Source organism: Trachurus japonicus, chromosome 4, assembly GCF_045865225.1.
Source record: "Trachurus japonicus isolate A0001 chromosome 4, Traja_1.0".
Taxonomy (NCBI): Eukaryota; Metazoa; Chordata; class Actinopteri; order Carangiformes; family Carangidae; genus Trachurus; species Trachurus japonicus.
In genome coordinates, this window is record NC_140910.1 from 7,967,637 (window position 1) to 7,993,148 (window position 25,512).

General features: G+C 43.6%; 2 protein-coding genes across 3 annotated transcripts in view; both read right to left on the bottom strand.

Moving 5' to 3' along the window:
• oca2 (oculocutaneous albinism II) overlaps positions 1–1,439 on the bottom strand; it is a 47,424-nt gene extending 45,985 nt beyond the window's left edge. The window contains exon 1 of the mRNA XM_085773687.1: positions 1,165–1,439. Coding sequence (XP_085629813.1) covers positions 1,165–1,406 — 242 coding nt within the window. The 5' untranslated portion in view covers positions 1,407–1,439. The remainder of the gene's footprint in view (positions 1–1,164) is intronic.
• A 10,829-nt stretch (positions 1,440–12,268) lies between these two features.
• Positions 12,269–25,512, bottom strand: part of herc2 (HECT and RLD domain containing E3 ubiquitin protein ligase 2) — a 51,988-nt gene continuing 38,744 nt past the window's right edge. For both annotated transcript variants that reach the window (XM_085773686.1, XM_085773685.1), the window contains exons 74-91: positions 25,231–25,356; positions 24,962–25,117; positions 24,525–24,839; positions 23,916–24,130; positions 22,750–22,927; positions 22,423–22,584; positions 21,941–22,032; positions 21,692–21,831; positions 21,327–21,514; positions 20,265–20,462; positions 20,084–20,167; positions 19,533–19,674; positions 19,242–19,436; positions 18,854–18,966; positions 16,131–16,321; positions 15,926–16,031; positions 14,850–15,062; positions 12,269–13,218 (exon numbers count right to left, since the gene is read on the bottom strand). In XM_085773686.1, coding sequence (XP_085629812.1) covers positions 12,946–13,218; positions 14,850–15,062; positions 15,926–16,031; positions 16,131–16,321; positions 18,854–18,966; positions 19,242–19,436; positions 19,533–19,674; positions 20,084–20,167; positions 20,265–20,462; positions 21,327–21,514; positions 21,692–21,831; positions 21,941–22,032; positions 22,423–22,584; positions 22,750–22,927; positions 23,916–24,130; positions 24,525–24,839; positions 24,962–25,117; positions 25,231–25,356 — 3,087 coding nt within the window. In that variant the 3' untranslated portion in view covers positions 12,269–12,945. The remainder of the gene's footprint in view (positions 13,219–14,849; positions 15,063–15,925; positions 16,032–16,130; positions 16,322–18,853; positions 18,967–19,241; positions 19,437–19,532; positions 19,675–20,083; positions 20,168–20,264; positions 20,463–21,326; positions 21,515–21,691; positions 21,832–21,940; positions 22,033–22,422; positions 22,585–22,749; positions 22,928–23,915; positions 24,131–24,524; positions 24,840–24,961; positions 25,118–25,230; positions 25,357–25,512) is intronic.

Sequence of the window (25,512 nt, forward strand, 5' to 3'; positions counted from 1 at the left end):
TAAGGAGGCTGATCATAAAGATATATTATAATTTTGTTATTGTTAACAAATCCTAATAAAAAAACCAAAACGAACAATGACCACGTACTAGTATTTCCTATGTCACAACAACAGCCTAGCTTTACAGAAACAGTTATGTGGCATCAATGAGCCTTGAGAACTTGGGCATCACTCTACTACAGAAAAGTCACTGGATCAGATATAAAAGAGCGAACAAGGCCGTGCAGACAACACACACCAACCAGCCGTGTACACGTGCAACTTGACTGAACTCATGAAGCAAAAAACTCTTCAGTTAAATCGCAATGACATCACAGCCATGGGCTTGAGCTTAGCAGCCCCTTGAGTGACTGAGATACACACCCACAGCCACACACCCACACTTAAGTCTGTCTGTGTGTGAATGATCAGTGTTTTCCACATGTGTTCATACATTCCCTGGAAGATTTGACCACTATGACCTGTGTTAATATGATTCTGCACGTGTGGGTAACCCAGTGACAAGAGAGAATGAGGGCTAATCCCTTAACTAGCACATGAGTAAAAACCTGTAGACGGCAGACAGTAGAGGGCTTTGAACAATGAACACAAACATTAAACATGCATTAACTGACCTCACAGCAGACAAGATTACCAGAGATTTAAGGTTTAAAAGAATGAACAATACTAATTCCCTATAGGTTTATCTAAAACTACATACTGTATATGATCTCCAGCACACAGCACAGACATGAGGGGGCTGCACATGAAAATATATTAGAATCAACCAATTGTTAATAAATCTTATTAAAAGACCAAAACTAACAATGAAATGTATTTTACAATTAATTCCACAGCCTCGCTGTTGCACTCTGTTCCTTCATCGCCATGAACATGGTAAAAACAGTCCCTGGTAAAAGCAGTAAAAACCACAGCACCTGAGCAGTCACAGTGCATTTCATGTATTTACTTTATCAGCAGGAAATAGTAGCAGTTTGGGTAAAAATATTGTTTTTTTGGTTTTCTAGGCTGCCACTTGGCCTTGTGACCCACTGACATTCAGTCTGAGCAGTTAGTGTCTCTAAAGCAGCTCTCCCTCTAATATTGCTTGAAAAAATAATAGTCCAGTAAACATCTTGTCAGTAGAGCACTATTAGAGAGTAGAAACACATGCAGCAGTCATACCCGTCCTCCTGTCGCACAGGGACGAAGCCCTCGGCGTGGATGACACACTGTCCTGAGGGTAGCACCGCAGACTGCTGCAGCTTCTGAGTCTCTCTCCTGTCTGAGATGCCCTGCAGGAGACGCAGCTCCCCAAAGTTTCCTGCGACGGCCTCTGGTGACCTCAGGCCGCTCCTGCCCGGATGGCCCGGGGCCGAGGTCTGAGACATCTCAATCTCCAGGTTGCTTTTGTTTTCCAAATACATGGTGAGGCCACTGGAAGGGACAAGGAAGCAGAGTTTCATGTTATAGTCACAAATATCATTTCCAGCCACCTGGGGGCAGTGAACACAATACTGACGTATGATGTTGATATTGGCTAAGTTGGCTAATGTTAGGTAAGCGGTAGCTGAATTACGCTTTGAAAAGTAACACTGTTCATTTGTCGTTGTATTTCTGTTCAAAGTTCACTCTGCTTTTATCCCAGTTTTGTCCCCCACGCACTCCCGAGGGGAATCTACCAGAATTAGTGTCTGTCTGCCATCTGAAACTGAGAAGGTCGTGTACAGCTGGAAACAGCTGCTGCTGCTAACAATGTGAGAGCAATTAGAGTGAACCAAAACAGTAAAGCTGTGGGCTGGAAAAGCAAAAATGAACGATGCCATGCACAGACAGGGAGTCAGGTGATCCATTGCTGATATGAAAATATTTGGTATAGCAGCTTTAAAAGCTGCTTTATGTAAATCACTAATTAGTGATTTGAGATTTTAAGACTCACCCAATCAACAATTTGTTGGCTTTTGTAACTTCACAAAATTACAAAATTAAGTATTGAATTAAAGCCTCCACACAGAGCACAGTGGTGGTTGGCATTTACACTTCTATTCACTTACAGTATGAACTAGTACTTAATGAATAAGCCATCCAACTTTATTTTTAAACTGTAATCCTTTGTAATGTAAATCTGGCCCTCGTCGTGCTACAGAAACACAGAGGAGAGTCAACATGCATTAGAGCAGCTGAGTGATTCTAGGTGCCTGTAAAACACAGCGTGAGGTCAGTGTATGAGGTCAGCTCCTGCAGACATGTGGTCCTCATCAACACAAAGGCTGCATGAATTCGATGGGATTATTGCTCACATGAAAGGCAACAGGAACTCACATGTGACGTGTGAGCTTTCTGCAATAATAACTCTTTGAGAGGGTTAGACTACAGTCCTGTCAGGATACAGTACAGGGTTGAATAACTGAGCCTCGGGGCAATTTGCAGCGAGGTTTCCAGGAAAAAAAGATCAGTTGGAGCAAACCCTCTCGCCTTTAATATCAAAATGTTGATTAGAGCAGTTTAAAGTTGAAATTGCACCATCTATCAAACAGCGCACTGTGATGCATGCATTATAATTTACTGATTCTAATTTATCGCCATCAGAGACAAAGAACAAGTTATTCAAAGATATAAAAAATAAATTTGTTGGTATTTAAGATAATGTCAGAGTTGACTGATGTCGTTTAGCTGAATTTTGCCTCACATACATCCTTGTCCAATGCATGTGATGTGCCTCATCTGTAAGAAGAATGATCCCTTTGATATGACATACTGCCCGTGGGCCGTGTGTGACGACAAAGACAAACTAGCTTTCTTAATTTTTCCTCCCTTGTTCACAGCAATTAAGAAATCAAGATAAACATCTGTCAAGAAATGTATGAGAGGAAGTTACAACTGTGAATGACCACAACCATAATACACGACCGTAACAGAATCATCACAGTATGCATGGCAGCTTTTTGCCATATTTTCACAGATTTTTCTTTTCAATTTTCAAGGTCAAAAAATATTTAAAAAATTATCACTTACCAATTTCCATATATTAGTGGAATGAAAGGGACTTTTATAAAGCCACAGAGTTACTGTACAACACAGTGCTGGGATTTAATGCCTAAACCCACTAAAACAAAGCCCACTAGTGTTGCACAGTGCTGTAAATCCACTCTGCCCAGAATGCAAAGGAGCTGAGGCAAATGTCAGGTGAGAACTTGCGAAATAAATGAAGCTTTTATTTTGGCGACAAAATTAATAAGACAAAGCTGAAAGTCAGAAAACTTACCTTGGTGGTAGCTGTTTAAGATGATGATGACAATGAGAGGAATGATGAAGACAAGAACAACGATGATGAAAGTAGAGGTGATGATGACGATAAAGTTTGTGATGTTAAATGATGAAGGTCCAACAGTGATTGACGCTGACAATCCAGTAAAGGCGTGCTGCAGATGCTGGGAGCGACTCCCTTTGCTTTTTGGTGTTGTATGTGAGCACAGTGTGGTGTTGGAGGACCAGAGAGGCCGAGGTGTTTCTTGCTCTCTGCTGTGCTCCCCAGCAAAGGAGGGAGATGTTCCTGAGCCGTCTGGAGCTGGAGGAGCTGAGGAGTTGGTGGGGAGGGGGAGTGGCACAACTTTCCCTCCACTAATAGCAGCTTAACAGAAAACTTTCCCATATTCAATCACTCGCTCCCCTTTTTTTTTTTTTTTTCTGCTTATCCACCTCCTCCCCACCTCCAGCCCAGCCCCCCTGACTGCAAATCCACCAGGGAAAAGAGTGTTTCCTCAGCCAAATAAATGTAAGTTAATGGATTTGTTCAGCATTTATAGGGGATGATGTTCTTTATTTGCAATATAATCAATATAATAACATTATAACAGTGTGCCTCTTCTAGTGTATCAATGTCATCTTTTGTCATTTGACATTGATGTTGATTTTTCTGGGCAGGAGAGCTGTCAAATATAAACCAATGAGCCGGGCTGAATAAGCTCCGCAGATTTAAGGTGTAGAAAGGTCAGACAGGTCAGAGACAGAGACTTTTCAAAGAAAACTGAAACTCCCAGGATCCCAGTCTTCTACTATTCCCCTCTCTGTCATTATCCACTTTTATTATCCTCTCTGCATAATCTTTCTCAATGTTATTTACAGATAGATAGATAGATAGATAGATAGATAGATAGATAGATAGATAGATAGATAGATAGATAGATAGATAGATAGATAGATAGATAGATAGATAGATAGATAGATAGATAGATAGATAGATAGATAGATAGATAGATAGATAGATAGATAGATAGATAGATATCCTGTCTTTTTAATATCCTATCCATTAAAGGCCTAAAAAGCCCCCCAAAAAATACTTAAAAGTAAATAAAATAAATTAAATTAAATAGAAAAAACCCTCTAAAAGATGTGTAGTCTTTTGCAAGTTTAAGTTGATCATCAAGTGTCTGTGGGGCTTTACGCAGGGTTAAGACAGACTTAGCAGGAGGTCAGAGGGTCAGGAAGACATTGTGAAAACTCCTAAAAAAGTTTCAGAGGTTATTTGTGACCTAATAAAGGTGCCTCAGACATCGTTATAGTTTCTGCTTAGTTGCCCATTAAATGATCCCTAGAAAGTTTATGTTTAAGGCCAAAGCCCTGGAGGTGAAAATCACCAGACTATCTCTGAAGCCCTATTTCTGAATCTCACCTATAGCCTATTTCTGTTCATGCATCAGCACCAAAACACTATAAGACCTGAACTGATTCACTTCAAAATGTTACATTTCCTTTCTTTGTTGGTTTTTGTTGTTTCTGTCGCTCCAGAAAATGTGAATTTTTCAGCTACAAATTGAATCCAAACAAAAACTGTGAACTGTGAAATTTCAAACAACCGTGACTCGGCAGTAAAATTTGGGAACTCTCTGTAGCACTTGGAGGCGCTACAACAAAATCAGGGATTGTATCTTTAATTTAATCTCTTAATACATTTGCCTTACCCCAACACAACTGAGCAGATTAGGATTTTAACATCCTGCCATCCATGAGTAAAATTCAGTGAACCAGACTAACAGGACCTAAGTGATTAGAAACTCCCACCACTAAAACCTTCCCCCTGTGAAAATTATCTGTCCAGTGAACTGGACACAATCAGTGACAAAAAATACATTTCCATTAACCCTCCTTCCCAAAATAGTGCTGGCAGCGGAGCGATCGCAGCATTTTGTTTCTTTCATTCTCGGAAAACCGGGCAAAGACAAAGTTCCCCATTGAGCAGCTCCAGTCACCTGGTCTGGACTCACTGTTGCCTGAGACACCAAGAGATTAAAGCTGCACAGAGAAGATGTCCAGGGGGGAGGCTGCACACTGGTCTTGTGGGCTGATGTGAGATATAGTAGGAAGAACAGAGCAATCACATGTACAACCAGGGCAGAGGAGAGTGAGCCAGGGGCCTTGAATGACGTTAACTAGAGTCACTAGAGAGTCTGTGAGGCCTGGATGACCGAGTTACTCCCTGTGAATGGAGCTAGTCTCATTCACTTACACACGCACAAACACAGAGAGTTCATACCAACAAAGTCATATGACGCAGACAGGACAGACATCAGTGTCATCTTCAGGTACATTCACAGATTTACAGTTTCATCAGGGGACAAGAAGGACATCTGGGGCCGTATTTATTCATTTAGCATCTTAGAGGGAATCACCAAGGGGGCAGTTGTCGGTCTGAGAAGTGAAGCTCACTTCCGCGTTCAAAAAACTGCAATCCCCCCGGCTTCATGGGGGCTGGTGTCAGAAAGCAGCATTCTCCATAGACCCCCATGTTAAAATCACCGACTTTACATCCTCAATAAACATGTTAAAAGCCTGGTGTCAGAACGTTTTTTGGTCTCAACCAATAGTTTCTACCCCCGCACACACTCTGAGGGGGGTGAATCTTTTTTTTTAACTCTACCGTTTTACTGTTATTAGGTTAAAACTCTGGCCAATTAGGGCGCGGAAACGTTGAGTGACAGGTCCGGAGCGGTCCGGAGACAGGCTGCTTCGAGGTCAGTGGGCGGGTTCTCGGCCGTTAAATCCAACATGGCGCTTTTCAGGCAACAATATTTGAGTCACAAAAACGACTCCCCAAAACCAATGGGTGACGTAACGGATGCTACGTCCATATTTTTTACAGTCTATGGGAATCACCAATGAACTCATGCAGCAGGGTTAAAGGTCATCATAATGCTTTGATTTCTCACCACTGGAAAATTGCAACAATGTAACGTTGAATTAATGTTTTGGAAAGAGTAGTAAACATTTATTTTTGATTCATTCCCAATGTATATATTTTATATTTTGTAGATTATTATCAAAATAGCTGAATATGCACTCCCATTGGTCATTTAACTTGTCACTGAGATATTTCTATAATCTGAGATAAGAGATTGTATTCAGCAATTCGTCATTCCTATCCTGTCATCTAAAATTCTGTTTATGGCGCATACTGAAGTACCGTCGTACTGTGGACACTTAAGATCCTACACTTCACTAAAACTGTGAGACGCTTGATAAAAAGTGCAGCTTTCAGCAAAGAATTATTCTAAGAGTCAATCGAAGAAGCTTGTTAAATACGGCCCCTGATCTCTCAAGTTTTTTTTTAAAAGTCATCTATCTACAGCTGGAGTGAGGCTGGATGTTTATAATAATCAAGAATCATGCTCCCAAGAGCAACACATCGTTTTGACCCTATCCGGCAGTAAGTTTGTAATGAATCAAACGGGTTGAGAACACACCTTCAGCAGTAAAAGCCTCATTAGACGCCAGTGTACACAGAGGAGCGTGAACCACAACACAACCAGCACCATGTTTGATAAAAGAGGTGTTTTTTTTTCCTCACACTCTTCACAACTTTTTTGATAGAGTTGGATCTTTGTTTTCACTCGTCCAGAAAACTTGGATCCAGAACCAGAAACTGTTGTGAACTTTCTGTTTTGTGGTTTGCATGAATCCAGGAGACATGCCCACCTCTGTCCTGAGATACAATACAGCAGTATTTTACAATACTACATATTTATGTCAAACGCAACACCCTACTGATGACTCACTGTCTCACCAGTCACCAGAACCGATGTGCATACTGTAAGATATATTTTGAAAAACTGAAATATTAGGAGGCAGAAGTCTGTTGTAATACAACAATTTTAATGAAGATGTTGCTTGTTTTAACCTAAAACCTAATTGTTATTCCCACGTGATATGTTGTTAAACTTTGAAGCAACAGAAACTGTAAAGGTAGATGGGTCGTCATTGGTAAATGTAGTCTGACCAGATGCATGCAGATGTTGAGAAATGACTTTATATTTTAATCAGCCAAAATGAAATTTAAAAAAGAAAATGTAAATTTGAACATCTATAACTGGTCATATTCACCTGCTGATGAAGTTCATGATTAATAGTGGAAAGCTGAGGCAGCACTCAGCTGCTTTTCATCTGAGCCATGAGCTGTGATCATCACACTCCTCATCAGACTGGTGAGGATCAGCTGTTGCCTTCATTACAGCGCTGCAGGCTGGGACTGCAGTCACTCTCCCTCTCTCTACTGTAGACCAGTGGGATCATGTGCCACCAACGTAGCCACCTCTCTGGCTCAGCAGAGAGCTAACCAACCATTATGAGAGCAACAATAGGCGAGGGCCTGAGCCACCAGCACCAGCAATTTATCAGAGCTCTGGCACCAAGCGGTCACAGGCGAGCTCCAGCTGCAGCATGAGGGAAACATCTCAAAGCAAAACAAAACGTCCCCCAAGCCTTAGAAAGTGAGCTGATGAACAGCTTTCATGAGGAAAGTTCAAGTCCGCCTGCAGAGCACTGGTGGGTTTATCATACTAATCACGCTTAAGAAACATTTTTATAAGAACAAATCCCATCTCTGAAGTCTCTAAACCTTCTTAAGGTGTAAGTATGGTGAAGGAAACGGGGCCTCTACAATAATGAGCAGCTGGTTTAGAGCTGTCAGAGGTTTTCTGAGTCTTATTGAGCCAGATTTCTGTCAACTGTTCCGCTCTTTTGACAAGACACAAAAGAATTTAGATGTTAGTGTCTGATCCCTCTGAAAATGAGCCACCACGTTAGAAGCTGAACTGCTTATCCTTGGGACAGTGCAGTGACGGGTTATGGGTCAATTAGTTTAAGCTTCCCAGTAGCTGCTGGCGTGAATTTTTCATAGCAAGCTCCCGAGGCCTAAAGGTCCTGCTCCTCTGATCCTCTGATCCTTCAGGGTGCAAGGAGCCGCCGGGTTCCTTTGTATGAAAAAAGCAGCAGTCGATCAGCGGCACTGGTCCAAGACCGGACACACACAGGACAGGCATACAGAAAATATGGGACAGAGCCATGTGATGATGACAGACTGATGTTATCTTTATTCCCTTTACAGAGGTCAGAGCCTGATCCTCAGGCTGAGGACAGTCAGCAGGAGCCTTATAGCCTACATCTCTGCTGTTCACGTCATTTTGTTAAAGGGATAGTTCAACATTTTAGCAAACTGGCCCATTACCATAATCCCTATAGTCATAGCAGTAGGTTCGTTACCTTTCATTTTCGGTGCACACAATTTTTAGAACAGTGGAGCAGAGCCGTGAGCTGCTCAGAGCTATGCTACGGAGGCTAATGGGATTTCTTGGTTTCCCTCATCAAACTCATCAAATACTGTACACAATCCAACTCCAAAATGCTCTGGTGGACAAGTTGTGACCTGCACATTCACCACGCTATGGTGACGGAAGGTTACGAGAGTTGTTTCCGTGGTATGCAAAACCGCTAGCGTAGCTCTGAGCAGCTCGCAGTTCTAAAAATAGCTTGCACCGACAATTAAAGGTAACGAACCTACTCCTAAAACTAGAGATTATGGGGCCAATTTGCCCAAATGTTGAACTGTACCTTTAAAACTGCAGCTTCTTCTCCTGATCATTTTAGCTTCTCTCCAACCTTTAACTCTCACTAGTTTCATCAGCCTGGTTTCCGGCCTCAGCAGGCTGCTGTTTCAGGGATTAGGCTCCGATAAACTCAGTGGCAGTGAGAGTGAAGCACACACACAGTAACGCTGTGGCTCGTCTCACCAGAACAATGAGATGAAAGATGCTGCAGTGCAGAGCTCCATGGAGCTGAGGAGGACTGAGGAGTCAGGTGATAATTCATCACCACAAGTGACTGCATTCATTTACTCATGTGGTCTCGTGTTAATGGAACGAGATAGAGATCATACATGTGTGCATAAAAATGCACTGAAATACTGTCTTGTAAAAGGTGTCTCCATTTTCTGTCCTTTATTACAACATAAAAATAACAGTACTACTTTCATCTTGAGGCAACAACTAATAATGAGCACAAATATAGTACATCAGCAGAAGAGTCTCAGGCCACTGCACACACACAGGCTGACGGAGACACAGACAGACAGACTGGGGAGGGCAGCTCTCTGCTGCAGCATGTGACTGCATGTGGGAGGTGGACAAAAGTGTGATGTCTGCAAACTTTCAGACAGACTCTCCTGGTCTTTCTTCTTTGTTGTATCGGTGCCATAGAATGCTGGCGTTTTTCACAGGAATGTGTCTCCTTTTTCAGGAAACTGAAGATCAGATTTAGACTTTGAGGCTGTAACCTCTGGTTCAGGACTGAGTGGCTCAATCGTACAGGATCAAAGTGTGCATGGTTGTGGCTGGGCCGATGAAGACTGGTGAACCGTGTCTAATCAGTATTAATTCCTGGAAAGGCTGAGAGTGACTTTGAATGGTGGGATGGGGGATGAGACAGAGGATATTTCGGCTGCATTAGAGGCTGGCTACCTCAACTCTAAAAGGCAGTTTTTAAAGACCATGAAAAAAAGACTAAGCATAATTACATTTAACAACATTAAAAACAAATGACTACAACCATGCTGGCTATGTGAGGCTTCTGAGCCTCAGCAATGCTTTGAGGTACAAACAAACAGCATGCTAACTCATGTTCAGGATATAGCTATAATGTTTACTGTGTACTGTAGTTCAGCATGTTAGCACACTAACAGGTTGAGAATATGTCAGGGTTCAGGAAGAAGTGGACCCCAGTGCAGACACAAAGCCATCGGTAAACGGGTAACAAAAGTAGTTTGTCAAGAAAAGGAAAAAAACAAAACAAAAAAAACACAAAAAAGGTCTCCAGCAGTCCAGCAGAGGAAATCCAACAGAAAGGTCAACTGATGGGAATCCAAGATTGCACAAATAGGAAGTTCAATAGGTTTTCAATAAATCAGACAACACAAGAAGAAGAAACCAAAAACTCACCAACAGGGAAAGAAAGAAAGAACAAACAAAATGATAACATAAACCAGCAAACACAAGAGGGAGCACACAGACTAAACAGACAGAATTTAAGAGACACGGACAAAGCTAGAAACAGGGCAGGAAGGGTTAGACACTACAAAGTGATTGTCACTAAACTCAACAGCAGAACACACAGAAGACATGACAGAAAATGGATCAAATGGATCAGTCTCCAGCTGTTATTGGGATATTTCAGACCGGACCAGAACAACACTGCCATGAAATCTCCTAATATATAATATAATATAATATAATATAATATAATATAATATAATATAATATAGTAATGTTTCTTTACAATTCAACTATAAACTCTAAATACATTTAATGAAAAATAGAAATTGCTGGATATATTTTATTTAGAGGTGAAGTTTGTTTTAAATGAAGTACAAAAACAGATTCTCTAAATGACTCAATTCTGTTTACCTCAGGCAATTATTAGAAAAAGTATTTGTGCACAACTGACCCACAACTACTGAGAGGGCAGCCTGATGAGATACTGGACTCCAACCACGACAGACAGGAAGAAGTGGAGCATGTGTGTGTGTGTGTGTGTGTGTATCTAATAATTGTGTTTCCAGATGTGTCAACAGGTAAAGCCTGTTGGTCGGTGGGCAGGCCGTGCCCCTAAAGGCCCCGCCCACAGCGACGGGCCAGTCTGAAACATCTCTGTGAAACTGAACCCACAACTGAGAGGATTCATCAGACTCAGTTCTAGATACAACTTGAGAAACCCTCCCATAACCTTCAATTGCCATGATGATGTCATCTTTTTCTCACTGAGCCCCGTCCACTTTAAAAACAGGAAGACAGGCACACTAACTACACAGACTGTTGTAGTCGTGGCCAGAAACGGTTGAAACAGAGAAATATTGAGTTTTAGGGCCTTGTGGGACAGGGTCAAGAGGATTGGTTATAAATGAGAAATATTGGAGTACACTAACTGGTAGAACATATGTAAGCATTGTGATGCAATATTAGCACACCCACTCACCACTTCCCTGCACTGTTGCTGACTAGTTTATATAACAGTCTATATAACACATAACAGTTACACACAGCCATGCAACTGAAGGAGACTGCTGATTCCTAGTCTCCACCCTCCTCGCTCCCTGACTCTGGTCTGGACTGTATTGAAGAGCACCTGACTCCCACCAGTATAATGTACTCTGTGGTTATTACTGAAAAAAACCACTAAGTCCACAAAGAATGCTAATGAATTTTAAGCCAAACCAAGCCTTCATAAAACAGAAGGTTTTTTTTTTCTCATGCCTTTGAACCACACTGAGCTATGCATGAATATATGAGGTGAATGTAGACACACACGCACACACACCGGGGGTAATTTACTACAGGCAGAGACACCAAGAGGAATGTGTAGTGGAGTCTGTGAGTAGGTCTCAAGATTCCCTGCACCACGCCACGTTTTCTCCCTGCACGAGGGAGGCACAGCCCCTCATGATGCTCAGGCACAGCTGACAGCAGCACACTGCAGGGGGTATTGTGGGAGATTTCTTTAAACCTATAGAGCTACAGAGTTAACAGTGATGTCCAGTATCACTGCAACACTCCACCATTGTCCTGCTACAACCTTTAGCACCATTATATTCAGGAAAAGAAGAAAAGACAGAAGAAAACTCACATGAATCTCTGACCTAGTTTGGAGAAATGACATCCAATGGCTTCATGAGATCCACCTCTTAACCCTTTCCAAAAGCATTACATTTACAGAATAACCTTAATCCAGACTGCAATGTCTGACAAAGATTTATGGGGAACAAAATCCAGGAAATGGATGTCATTCTGAAATTATTTCAAACACTCCTTGTATCAATTTGTGTTGCATTTGTTTTTTTTTCTAAAACCTGCTGATGCGCTACTGGTTGTTTAGCAGGCAGACAGAAAATTAAAAGACACACACATACACACAAAATCACAGCTAAACAAAAGAAATTCCCTGGGTTTAACAAAACACAACAAACAGGTTTTCAGTCTTTTTCTCTTTTATTTAATAACAGAAAAGTATTAACATTTAATATGCAGGAATGAGACCTGTGGATACATGGCACAATCATATTATATACATTCTTTAAGGAGACAGTGCACAAACATGGTGAAGGGAGGGGGTAAATACAGGAATCGTAAAATGACCCTTCAGTGGGCTCTGACCGACGCGAGCCGAGTGAGAAACACTGATCTTTTCAAGTTAAAAATGGTTGTTTTTTTATATATATTTATATATATAAATAAACATGGCTATTACCAAGAAACAAAGTAATACTACTGTTTTGTCACACATTAATTTCTATATACAAACTAGGGGCAGGTAATTCACACAAACCAAGGGGAGAAATCTACCACAGTGCTAGGCTGGAGCCTTTTTTTTTTTTAAACTCTGTAATAATATACATTATTCCCATGTAACACAACTATCACATGTGCAGCTGATCACCCCACTTTATTTTAAAGAAACTAAATCAGAGCAAACCTGTGTTTGTTCCTCTCTTTAGCTTATAATGCTTTTAAAGCTCATTGCACATTTTTCCCCCACAGACGTTTGTGTCTTAGTAGAATGCCTGTATGAATGTGTGTTTGAATAGCTGAGATCAACGCAGTCTCTCTGTGGCTCTTCTTCAACTCGTCCCTCTGTGAAGGTCACAGTTCAGTGTCCCGTCAGGTAGTCCTGGGTGGAGTCCGAGGCGAACGAGTCGGCGTCCTCGTTGTCCGAGTCCTCGCTGCTGTCGTCAGCGGCGGGCTCGCCGGACAGGGCGATGCGGGCGTAGTCGTCGGTGTCGATGGACTTGCAGAAGTGGATGGCGTATTTCAGTTTCTCCTCCAGCACCTGTTTGCACGAGTACCTGGGCAGCTTGAGCAGGAAGAAGCAGGTGTAGGACTCTGGCAGGAAGTGGTCGGGAGGGTTGTACTTATCCAGAACCTGGAGTAGGGAGTAAAGAGTGAGAAAGCTGATATTAGAGTCTAGAAAACAAATAACTTCACATGTAGAGCAACAGTTTAACACAATGGTTCTCAAAGTTTTACCACTTTATTTATTTATTTATTTTTTGTTGAAATTTCACTATTTTTTCTAGAATTTTTAAAAACTTTTTTGGAGAAATTTTACCAGTTTCTTCTAGAATTTTTTAAAAACATTTTTTGGAGAAAGGTTATTCAGTCTCAGAACAAATATTTGTGTATTTCTGGTGTTCTGTCCAATGGGGGTCCGTGGTCTAATTTGTGTCAATTCTGGGGTCCTTGGCCCTCTCTATTTCATCTGATCACCATGGGGAATGGGGGGGTGGGCCAATCCAAACTGCCCATCTTAAAAAGGTATTTATCTCTTTGCCCTCCTGACACTCAAACTTTCTCTTTGCTGAGCTCACAACAGCTCCTGCACAGAGCAGCGTGGTAATAATCTCATGAGCACAGTTTCCTGGAGCTGTTGTGTTACCCCAGAATCAGCCAGGCAGCTGGCCTTTCAAGGAGGTGCACCAATCACAGCGTGAGGAGCACAGCTGTCCTCCTCCTCTTTCAGGCTGATCTCAGAATCAGGAGAGTGTGAGTGTGTGTGTGTGTGTGTGTGTGTGTGTGTGTGTGTGTGTGTGTGTGTGTGTGTGTGTGTGTGTGTGTGTGTGTGTGTGTGTGTGTGTGTGTGTGTGTGTGTGTGTGTCTGGGCACCGATGTGAGGCAGCCTGAGGAGCTACTGGACTCCAACTTGCTCCACTTCCAGACAAGTGGAGCAACATATTAACCTGAGTAATGAGCAGCAGTGATAATAGTGAAATCCTTGACCAGCTGTTACATTAGTAATAATTGTGTTTCCAGATGTGTTGACAGGTAAAGCCCAAAAAGGAAACACGAAGATGAATGAAGAAGACAAAAATATCAACATCAGTATTCCCAAACAAGTCTCATTCACCTTGTCTCACTTTTTCATCAATAGACATTCTCAGCTCACTGTGAATAATAACACTAGATATGCTAATCCTGAGCTGTGTGTTGCTATGCAACCACCTCCAGCAGTAGAATATGACAGGCTATTTTTACAGAGAAGCAATACAATTATTTTTAAAACAATACTTCGGCAAATAGCAGGTGGTTCACTTTAATGTCATTAATTTAATTAAACCATAATGACCTGCTCCCTGTGCATGAGCACATACATCCCATACAAAAAATCAAATGGAGCAAAGGAGCACAGAGTGGCCATTGATGCTGCAGTAAGGGCAATTCAACCGAACTCCATGAGGTCGCTGCCTTGGGGCAAGAAATAGCCCAGCACAGTGTCTGGTAGTGTTTTCACCCTGTATAACTGTGGATGAGTAACAAGTTGACATGTAGTAATAAAGTGATAACAGAGTAGTCACAGGACGGAGGATCAGCACATTGACAGACATCCCAGCTGCTGTGATCCCATCACAAGGAGTCTCCAGTTGCCTGTTTCCAAGCTAAGCTCAGCAGCCCTTAGCTCCAGTTTCGTATTCAGAACATGAGTGAGTTGCAGCAAGAAAACAAACCACATTTCCCAAAAATGTCAAGTGACTCCTGTGTCAATTTTCTACGACTCACCTGTACAACGAAATCCCGGCCACGGAAGTCGGCGATTGTGCGCGGCAGGCGTGTGCGACCCCAGACGAACCTCAGGAACAGAGACCTCTCTGTGTTGGAGAAGGACTCCATCACTTCCCAGAACCACTGGATGAGCGGCGCTGTGGGCTCCACCCCTTTGTAGGTGGCCACTGACTTCAGCAGGTGGAGCGGGATATCTGGGCTTCCACACACCTGAGAGGAGGGGGGGTGGGGTGGGTTTACTGTCAAAATCAACCAATGGAGCGGGGACAGGGGCAGTTTCACCGAACCAAATGTGACCTGAGTCACAGTGACCCAAATTTCAAAATTGAGATTTTGGTATCAATGGAAAGAGGAGAAAATAATCTTTAAAATAATACCCTCGTCAAATTCATACATTGGATGGTTTTCAAAATATGGCCAATTGAATTATGGTCTTCCACTCTCTTTTTCCGATTGAAAACCTGAGAAAATTGCTTTTAAAGGCCAGTGGAGGAATATCTCACTTCCGTGACTCTGGCGTCTGTTCCTGTACCACCTGATTACACGCATCCTATACGGTTCCTTGTTGCCATAGAGGCAAAGAATCTCACGATTCAGATGTTGTTTCTATCATAAACAGTTCAGAAGTTATAATGTTTTGTTGATGTTTTGTAAAACGTGCAAACGTTGCATCGATGCTTCGCTCGGTTTAGCGTCTGTTCCCGTATTACGTGATTACACAGACCCTATACGGTCCTTTGTTGTGATAGAGGCACCATTCAAGGACCCTCGGAAAGCAGAAAATCTCATGATTCAGATGCAGTTTACAGCTCGTCTCTGTCATAAACGGTTTAACGTTGTGCTCCTCTTTAGAGGGTAAAAAGTTGCAAGTCAACTTTAATTATCATTTACATGTCTTTTCTCAATTATCTGGACTATGAGATTGGGAGATTGATTTTGAATGTCATTTCTTTTAAATTAGCTTTTGATTTTTTATTGGTTTTCCACGTTATCAGCTGAATATAAAAAAAAAAAAGAACGTTGCGACTTCCGACTCATTTCGCCAGAGCGGGTCACAAATTGATCTCACTTACCATAGTTTCCAGCTCGTAGCCGGTGAAGAGAGACAACAGGGGAACAGGAACCACTCGGGCCATGCCCTCACGCACTGCAGACACCTGCTCGTCAAACTCGTGCAGCCTGCGGGGTGAAGGAACAAGAGGCACGATGAGATCAACGCACACTCACATGAGAGAATGGACGGCTCTTGACGGCTCTTGATGGAGCCGGTTTCCTCACCTGTAGGCGATGGCCAGTCGGACGTATTCAGCGCGGTTCTCCAGGGTGATGTGCGAGTACTTGGAGCTGAGCTGGATGTCCTGGCCGCTGGCGTTGGGCACTGTAAAGGGAAGAGTCATGGCCTCAAACTCCTCAGCTGTGGCCTCATTGTCGCGGATGTACATCAGGCCGGGGATGAAATCCTTATCAACCTGGATGGAACAGAACAGAACAGAACAGAACAGATCAGATCACCGCTGCATACTTTGACAAAATTACTACACCCGTCATCAGTTCGCTGGTGCATACAGTGCATTCATCTGTTTGTGTGTGTGTGTGCAGGCTCATGCCCTTGTGCCCACAACACAGTTCCCGTGAGCTCCACCATGATCCACTCTTTCTACGGTCTTGTGCTGGATTCATTTCCCATCTAACCTTTCTAATGTCTCAAGGGCAAAACCACAAGACAAGAGAAGCTTTGTGAGGGAAAAAGGGCTTTTTTCCACATCGGTTTCCTCCCTGAGAAGGTTCAGGAGCTCATGATCGCAGCGTGAGAGGTGCCATCTCTTAGACAAAAGCCGAGGGTGAGGGTCATGACTTTTGTTGCAGATGTGAATTTAGATGATATTTGCATATATATTAGAAGAACGAAGTCTGAGCTCACAGAAATGGTTCCTACTGTAGTATTCTGTACCATTTGGAGAGCAGGGAGATTATGGGCTTAGGGATTAATCCATGGAGGAATGTATAGGAATGTGTTCTTTTAGCAGGTTATAATGCAGCTCATGAGGGCTCCAAGTGTTATATAATACCTGACATAAAGAGAGACGTTTTTCCAGCCGAGGGAGATGTTAGATTGAGTTAGATGGAGCTCCTGTGGGGTTGCATGGGACTTAATGGGTACAGTATGTCACAACAGTGTATGACACTAAGCTGCTCATAATTAAACAATGAGCATCTTGTAAGAACATCCCTCTAATCTGATTTATCTGTGGTTTCCTATTATTTCAATATGATGGACTTAAATATGCTCAGAGTTTCCGTCAGAATGAATCTAAAAAAAAAAAAACCTCATGCTTTTCCCTGAACATGCCCCTTAACTCATCCCATCAGCCTTCCACTGGCTACACTGCCTCCCCATGCAGGGGTGTGGGGGCTGGAGCTGCCATGGGACACTCAGGACAGGTCACCAAACTACCACAGGGCTGATGCTCACACACATTCACATTTACATGCAATGTAGAGTCACTAATCAACACATACATGTCTCTGAACATGCTAATGGAAAGGCCCCGGGCCCAGGAACCAAACCCAAAACCTTCTTGCAGTGAGACGATAGTGGGAACCACTGTACCAACTATTAATCACTATATTTATGGTGATTTTAGGGTTTTTATCTTAAAGGGATAGTTCAACATTTTGGCAAACTGGCCCATTGCCATAATCGCTATAGTCATAGCAGTAGGTTTGTTACCTTTAATTGTCGGTGCAAGCTATTTTTAGAAACGCTGAGCTCTGCCGTGAGCTGCTCAGCGCTATGCTATGGAGGCTCATGGGATTTCTTGGTTTCCCTCGTCAAACTCATCAAATACACAATCCAACAACTCCAAAATGCTCTGGTGGACAAGTTGTGACCTGCACATTCACCACGCTATGAGATAACGGAACATTACCAGACAGAGTTGTTTTTGAGGTAAACACAGAGACTGCTTGCTGAAAAACTGTCCCTGAAGGCAACACACATCAGCGGTTTTGCATGAATTTACCTTGAAAACAACTCTTATCTTGTAAAGTTCCATTATTATCTCATAGCGTGGTGAATGTGCAGGTCACAACTTGTCCACGAGAGCGTTTTGGAGTTGTTGGATTGTGTATTTGATGAGTTTGTTGAGAGAAACCAAGAAATCTCATGTGCCTCCCTAGCGTAGCTCTGAGCAGCTTGCAGCTCTGCTCGGTGGTTCTAAAAATAGCTTGCATCGACTAATAAAGGTAACCTACTGCTATGACTATAGGGATTATGACAATGGACCAATTTAAGTATATTTTTTGGGGGGGCTTTTTCGCCTTTAATGTACAGGAGAGTCAAGAGAGAGACAGGAAATGGGAGGCAGAGGGGGGGTGGGGGGTCGGTGACACGCAGGATAGGGCCGCTCAGCACGGGATTCAAACCGGGGTCGCCTGCAGCGAGGACTATAGCCTCAACACATGGGGCGGGTGCTCTACCAAATGAGCTAAACACCGCCCGGCAATGGGCCAATTTGCCAAAATGTTGAACTATCCCTTTAACAATTTTTACTGCTAGGGCAGGATGATTAGTTCCATCAGTTTCTATCTGTAAATAATTTGTTTTTAACACTTTAAAACTAAAAAAAATGCTAATGTGTCTAATTGTTATGAATCATTCCCACGTGCCACTGAGCATAAGTTACTCATGATGAGGCTCTGACTGAAATGTCGGCACTGGGATGATAACTCTTTAACATCTTGCTAGTCTAATTTGTATGCCTGTCATGTGGTCATGTGTCTGTGTGCCACTGTCACTGCTGGTTAATGTTGTGACACACCAAACAATAACTAAGTATAGCATTCAAGTACTGATTTGAAAGTAAATTACTATGACAACAGTAAAACCTTTGAGGCGCTTGCCCACTCCATCAACCATCATAAGTACACGCTACACACTTCACACACACACAGAGACAGTGGGGCACTTTGTGCGCTGAGGAGCAGGACTGTGTACGTACCTCACTGAGGTCAGCAATGGTCAGGTTCATGCCTGCCAGTTGTTTCCAAACAGGCTCTGCCAGATTCAGACTAAGAGGGCTTCCAGTCCGGATTGCGATACCCAGGAGCACTCCTGCAGACGCAGCAAGGCAGAGCACATTACCCACACATCAAACTTCAACAATCCTGCATCGCTGTGTTGTAGGAAATGTTTTGTAACGATATAAAAATGGTTTGAATTAAATGAAGCATGCTCATCGGTTCAAGCCAGATGTTTTATCAGCGAATATGCACATGAAGCATTTGTGTGTTTTAAAATAATTCATGCATATTTTCAGTTTTTTCAGTTTTTGTTTATCAAGGATTAACGCCCCAGAAGACCTGACTGGGAGATTAACTGGATTATACCTAGGAAGCGGAACATGCTCATGTGAAGAGGGGACTTGGCTGCAGGGTTGAGCAGGAAACAGTCTCTGTTGGCGCCCGACTCATCGCGACCGTTGGGGGTGACAATGAGCAGCGGAGTCAGGGCGTTCTGCAGCTCCTCGCACATTTCTGCGATGGACTCGCTGTAACCTCCACCGCAGTCGTCTACAGACTCCCCTGAGAGAAAAAAAAAGACACACTTTGCTTTTAATTTCACATTCTTTTTAAAGGAGAAGCCACATCGGAGACATCTTGGCCGACGTGGACACATACCCACAAATTTGACCTTCCAGACACGATGAGGGAGCAGCAGACTGTCTGGGCTGAATGAACTCATTTTGGCACACATCTGACCAAAGACAGACTTGGTTCCATCAGGACCTGCCAGACCCCCTTTGCTCCGGGAACGCTTCACCTACAGGGTCAAGAAAAAACACAACGATAGTGGTTTAATTTGGTTCTGCTCTGTGCTTAATAAGTTGCTGTTGGATAGAGAGGAGGCTCTGATGGAGAGGGAATGTGGGGGGGGGTCTACACAGTAAAAAAAAAAAAAAAAATCCAGGAACCACAGCAGACAGGTTGGTGTGCAGATCTCTCTCACACACATACACACACCGAAAAAAAGAAAAAAAGAAAAATCCCCTTATGAAAGACATCACATGTAACGCTGAGGAGCCTGTCTGGAACACAGCCTCACAGTGAGAGAGAGGGAGGGAGGAAGAGGGGGGAGTAAAGTACAGTACGAGGGAGGAGGAAACTTGAAGACAGACAAGACTCCTGTGCAGATGTTTACTATGGGCTGTTTTCACGTATTCCTACTGTACCTGTATCCTGTTGAGCTCCACCACAGGTCCGTGCTGTCTGTCCCTCACCATCGTGGCTTGAACGACCTTCCTGAAAGCTGCTTCCTGCTCAGACACAAAAAAAAAAACATCCCACTGGGTAAATTAAGCTGCGTGCGCTTTTGTTTGCATGTTTCTGGCTCTGAAAGCCAAGCCCACCCACCTTGCCCTGGGAGATGAGGATGCCCCTGAGCGTGTCGAAGCCAACCGAGGGTCCGTGACCCGTCTGCCCCAGCCTGCCCTCCAGGTCAAACATGGGTATACACGGGCAGAAGAGCTCCGAGATGTGATGCAGGAGGAGCAGCCTGTTCCTCAGGGCCATGATGGGGATTTCTTGCAGGTGGTTGTATTCCATTGGCACCTTTAACACAACACACAGGAGAGACATTTGAAGGTTTGGAGGCAGCCCGTTTAATGAAGCTTGTGTCTGCGAAGCTTTACTGCCATCTACATGAAGTTGCAATGTCTGTCCAGTAATAAGGTAGGTTTTAATCTATTCCCATTAATGATGTAGTTCTGATGTATTTCTGACTTTGATTGTTGTCTCCACTGATGATATTTATGGGATTATGGATATGTTTTTGCTATCAAATAATAAATAATAGATCAATTCTTGTCAAATATTTATATATCTACTTCTTTAATCTCAAGCCTAATAATGCCCCTTAAAGGGATAGTTCAACATTTTGGCAAATTGGCCCATGGCCCCAGGCTCATGGAATTCCTTGGTTTCCCTCCTCAAACTTGTCCACCAGAGCGTTTTGGATTTGTTGGATTGCGTATTTGATGAGGGAAACCAAGAATCCCATGAGCCTCCGTAGCGTAGCTCTGAGCAGCTCACAGCTCTGCTCCGGCGTTCTAAAAATAGTTTGCACTGACAATTAAAGGTAATGAACCTACTCCTAAAACTATAGGGATTATGGCAATGGGCCAATTTGCCAAAATGTTGAACTATCCCTTTAACTTCAGGTTTGCCCCCTCATATCCAATTGGACCCACCTGCAAGCATGTGTCTTCCTTTGTTCCTAATAGCACCTGAAGAAGACCAACCGGTCGAAACGTTGTGTGTGCAAATAAAGAAGGAATCTTTTTGTGGCTACCGGTGTGTGGGCATACCCCGTCTCTTTTTTCCATGGCATTTTTATATTGCCCTGCACCTAAAAAAGCTGTGATGTGCAAGAACTCTCTGCTCAGTAATAAAATCCTGCCAGTGTAATCTTCGTACCTGTGCAGGCAGTTTTCCAGCGTTGGTGGGCTTGCTGGTGGACCAGGCGAGGGTGTGCGCAGACCCACAAGCCACCCTGTTGATTTTCTTGCCCTGCAGCGCCGCCACCAGCCGCGGCCTCTGGATGGCATTTGTGGTCCCGTCTCCAAGTTGGCCCTCGTCGTTGTCACCCCATGTGTACACTTCTCCTGTGCCAAACACAACAGCACAACAACAGATTTCTGAAAAGCTGCCACCCAACGCAACTGAGCTGAGCTCTTGGGAACATATATGGCAAACAGAACCTACACAACAAAGTCATCTCAAAGAAAAAGGACAAAAAGAGATGATAATCAATAATAATCAGCAGTCGTCCTTCGTCCTACCATCCTCTGTGCAGCACACGCAGTGCAGTGACCCTGTGGCAATGGCGATGACCTTTTTCCCTTGTAGTCCCTGGACCTGTCTGGGCCGTCGGACGTGGTCGTCAGAGCCGTGGCCCAGCCGATGATAGTCACCTTTCCCCCTTAAAATGAAGAAAATAACATTGTCATGTGTATTTATTGTGTAATTCTAACATTTGACAATGATACAGAGGACACAACAGATCTGTGTGTCGGTACCACTGCACATACCATGTGTACACTGCTCCAGACTTAGTGAGAGCCACAGAAAACTGAGAGCCACACTCCACTTTGACCACTCCAAGGCCGGTGAGAGAGTCAATCTGAGGATTAAAAAAAAAAAAAAAAATTGCATCATTAATCTCACCAATAATAAAATTCATTCCACCACAATGTTAACACAAATCATTGTGCGTCAATGTATTCTGTTGTTCAGTGAGGTTGCTGAATGTGTTTGTAACTGTGATCTGATCATCTGTTTAATAATCCAGCAGCTCCTGTTCTAGTGAAACAACAAATCTGAACCTGAATCTGTCTTGTATACTGTGTGTAACAGTTGTGGCCATGAATCTTACAAGGAAAGGAAAACTAATTTAAAGTTTGCTGCTCTTTTGTCTTCCTTTTTTCTTTTTTTTATATAAAATAACAAGTAAAAGACTACACCAGTGATGCTCCCTGACCTCCAGTACACACCGCTGTGTAATCTGCCCTACCTTCATGGGGATTTTGCAGCCATCGCTGCCTCCACGGCCCAATTTGCCATAGTCCCCGTCTCCCCAGGACCAGACCATGTCATCGTCTGTTAGACACAGCGTCTGGGCGTCCCCACTGCCACAGGCCACGTCGATGACCCTGTGACCCTGCAGTGCATCCACCTGGAAAAAAAACCAAAGACACAAACTGTGACTGCTTGGGAAACACTGTCAGAGCGAATACGCGTCACAAACATTGACACTCGGGCAAGTCTATGTCACACTTAGGGTTGGCAACTGTTATTTTGAGCTGTGTGAGAAAGTGGGCTGTTGAAAGCATTGACTGACCAGCTTGGGTTTAAGCTGGTCCTCGCTGTCTCCGTGACCCAGTCGTCCATAGCGACCTTTGCCCCAGGTGAAGAGCTCTCCGCTGGCTGTGATGCAGGCGCTGTGAGCTCCTCCGGCCGCGATATCCACCACTTCAACTCCCCTCAGGGACTCGATCACACGTGGACGGTCACAGGGGCTGAAGTCAAGAGCACTCGGTTACTATAAAAACAAAACCTGTATGTCCTTGTTATTCTTAATTAGGACACCATCTATCATACTCCAATCCCCTTTCAGTACCCGCCATTGCAACCTTTATTCCCTTGTCAACTGGCCATTGCTCCACTCTTGCAGACTGATTCATTGGTACCAATTTATCTATAAAACCATAATCGGCAAAACCCCAGTCTATCTTCGCACTCTACTCAACCTCCATAACAATGACCGCAATCTACGCTCCAGTAACCTCATAAACCTGCTCACCCCCAGAACTCAAACCTCCTTTGGCCGTCTTTCATTTCAGTTCACAGCTCCTAATGACTGGAACCACTTACAACAGAAATTACAACTCGCCTCCCTTTTACCATTCTCCTTCTTCACACACTTACTGCATTCAATTACTCAGGACCACTGCTCCTGTTACTCATTTTTTCAGATTGGTTTTATACATTGTACATTTAAAATGTATTTACTTGAATATTTAACTGTTTTACACTTATTCATGTATTGTATTGTAAATTCTGCATTTGTACTTGTTATGTTCGATGCCTTTGGCCCAGGTCATCATTGATCATTGAACAATTGATTTACCTGGATAAATAAAGGTTAAAAAAATGTGACGCAGGGAACACGCTGCGGCTCTCATGCATCCGTCTTCACACTGGCTGTGTGTGTCTGCTGCATCACTGCTACATAGTTTTTAGGTTACTTGAATGTTACATTTAACAGAATTTGTTTCTGAATTGTATCTGACAGAAAATGTCTCTAAAATATCACTGTCTCTGCATGCAGCTGCCAACAATGTCGGAAAATAAATTCCTATTTTTTTCCTCCTGTCTGTGTCACATTCAGATTCAGCTTAGACACTGACAACTCTAACAGAATGTGTCTGATTTACATATTGTTTCTGGTGTGGCGTCAATATTGTGACATTGGGTGTGTTATGAGATGAGTGATTCAGTCTCAACCTTCTGTTCCCATGACCGAGTTTTCCATCCTCAGCTTCTCCCCATGAGTAGACTTCTCCCTCGGAGGACAGTGCCAGGCAGTGCTTCCCTCCAGAGTTCACAGCCACCTTCCTGATGAAGACGTGTTGGATGGACTCCAGTAAAGTGGGGGTGGACACGGACTCGGTGCCGCCGATTCCCAGCCTGCCTCCTGCTCCGTATCCTGTAGCGTACAGCTGGAGATCGAGACAAAACATGTCAGTGTGACATTACATACAGGTGCATCTCAGTGGATTAGAATATCATGGAAAGTCAAAAAGCAAGGACAACATTTCCATATTGAAAATGTTTTTGTTTTTTTTTTCTTTTGTATTATTCACATTTTTTCAGGTACTGAATTTTAGGTCTTCATTAAATGTGAAGCCATAATCCTTACAATTAAAAGAAATTAAATAAATAAAGACATTAAATGTTTTATTCTGTGTGTAATGGATCTATATCATGTGTTAGTTTTTGAATTGAATGACTGACATAAACATTTCCATGATATTCCGATTCATTGAGATGCACCTGTACATTTACAGTGTGCAGCCCTGACAGGCGATGATACTGTGGAGAGTCTGTGCACACCTTTCCATCGGCCGTGACGGCAAACAGAGTCTGCTCCCCTCCGATGAGCTGCACCGGCCGCAGCGTGGCGAGGGCTTCAGTGGGAGTGGGCACTTTGACCTTGGCCCCCTCGATGCCCCCCAGCTGCCCTCTGTGGTTGTGGCCCCAGCCGTAGATGGTGCCGCTGCCCCCGGCAGAGAGGGTCCAGTCGTCGGGTCGCCGGTTCATCCACTGCACGAGCTGCTCGTCGTGCTCGCGCTTGAACAAGTCATGACTCTCGTGGAGGGCGTTCATGCTCTCGTGGTCGGCCATGAGCTCACGAATTTTCTTTGTAACCTTCAAAGGGATGTGAAAGATGGAGGAGGTGGAAGGGGGGGGGGGATTAAGAACAATGTCAGGTCAAAGCGTGATGGAGAAAAGTGAAGGCTGGCGCGGAGAGCACGGACTGGCACACTCACCTCATCCAGGAAGGGTCTTGGTAGAGCGGTTCTCTTGTCCAGAGCCACGGCCACTCTGGAGGCGGTGCAGTATCGGCGGAACCAGGCCCATTTATGGGTCTCAGCGCAGCAGGGTAAGGTGTCCAGCTCCAGATCACAAGCAAGAGCAACCAAGACCTGGACAAAATGTTAAAATTAACCTCCGTGAGAAAACAGCATTGAATAATCCACAACGCTCTCTCTCGGGTTGTGAAGCCACTGTGACGTCGAGGACAGGATTGTTATCGTACCTTGAAGAAGGGACTGTGGAGCAGCTGCTTCCCTCCCCTGACGATGGGGTCCTCGTACTCATACTGCCTCTGCAGTGCCTCTGGTAGACCCTTCACTAGAGCCGCCAATGCGCTGCCTGTGAAAGTCTGGAAGAAAATACTCATAAGGGACCTGGATTTCTATTAAATTTACCCGTTTCTGTTGATTTAATATCATCATTTTATCCAGTTCTGAAAGAATTACACACCAACTGCAGCAGATGGTGGAGCAGGGAAAGGAAAGGAAAGAGGACTTAAATGGTG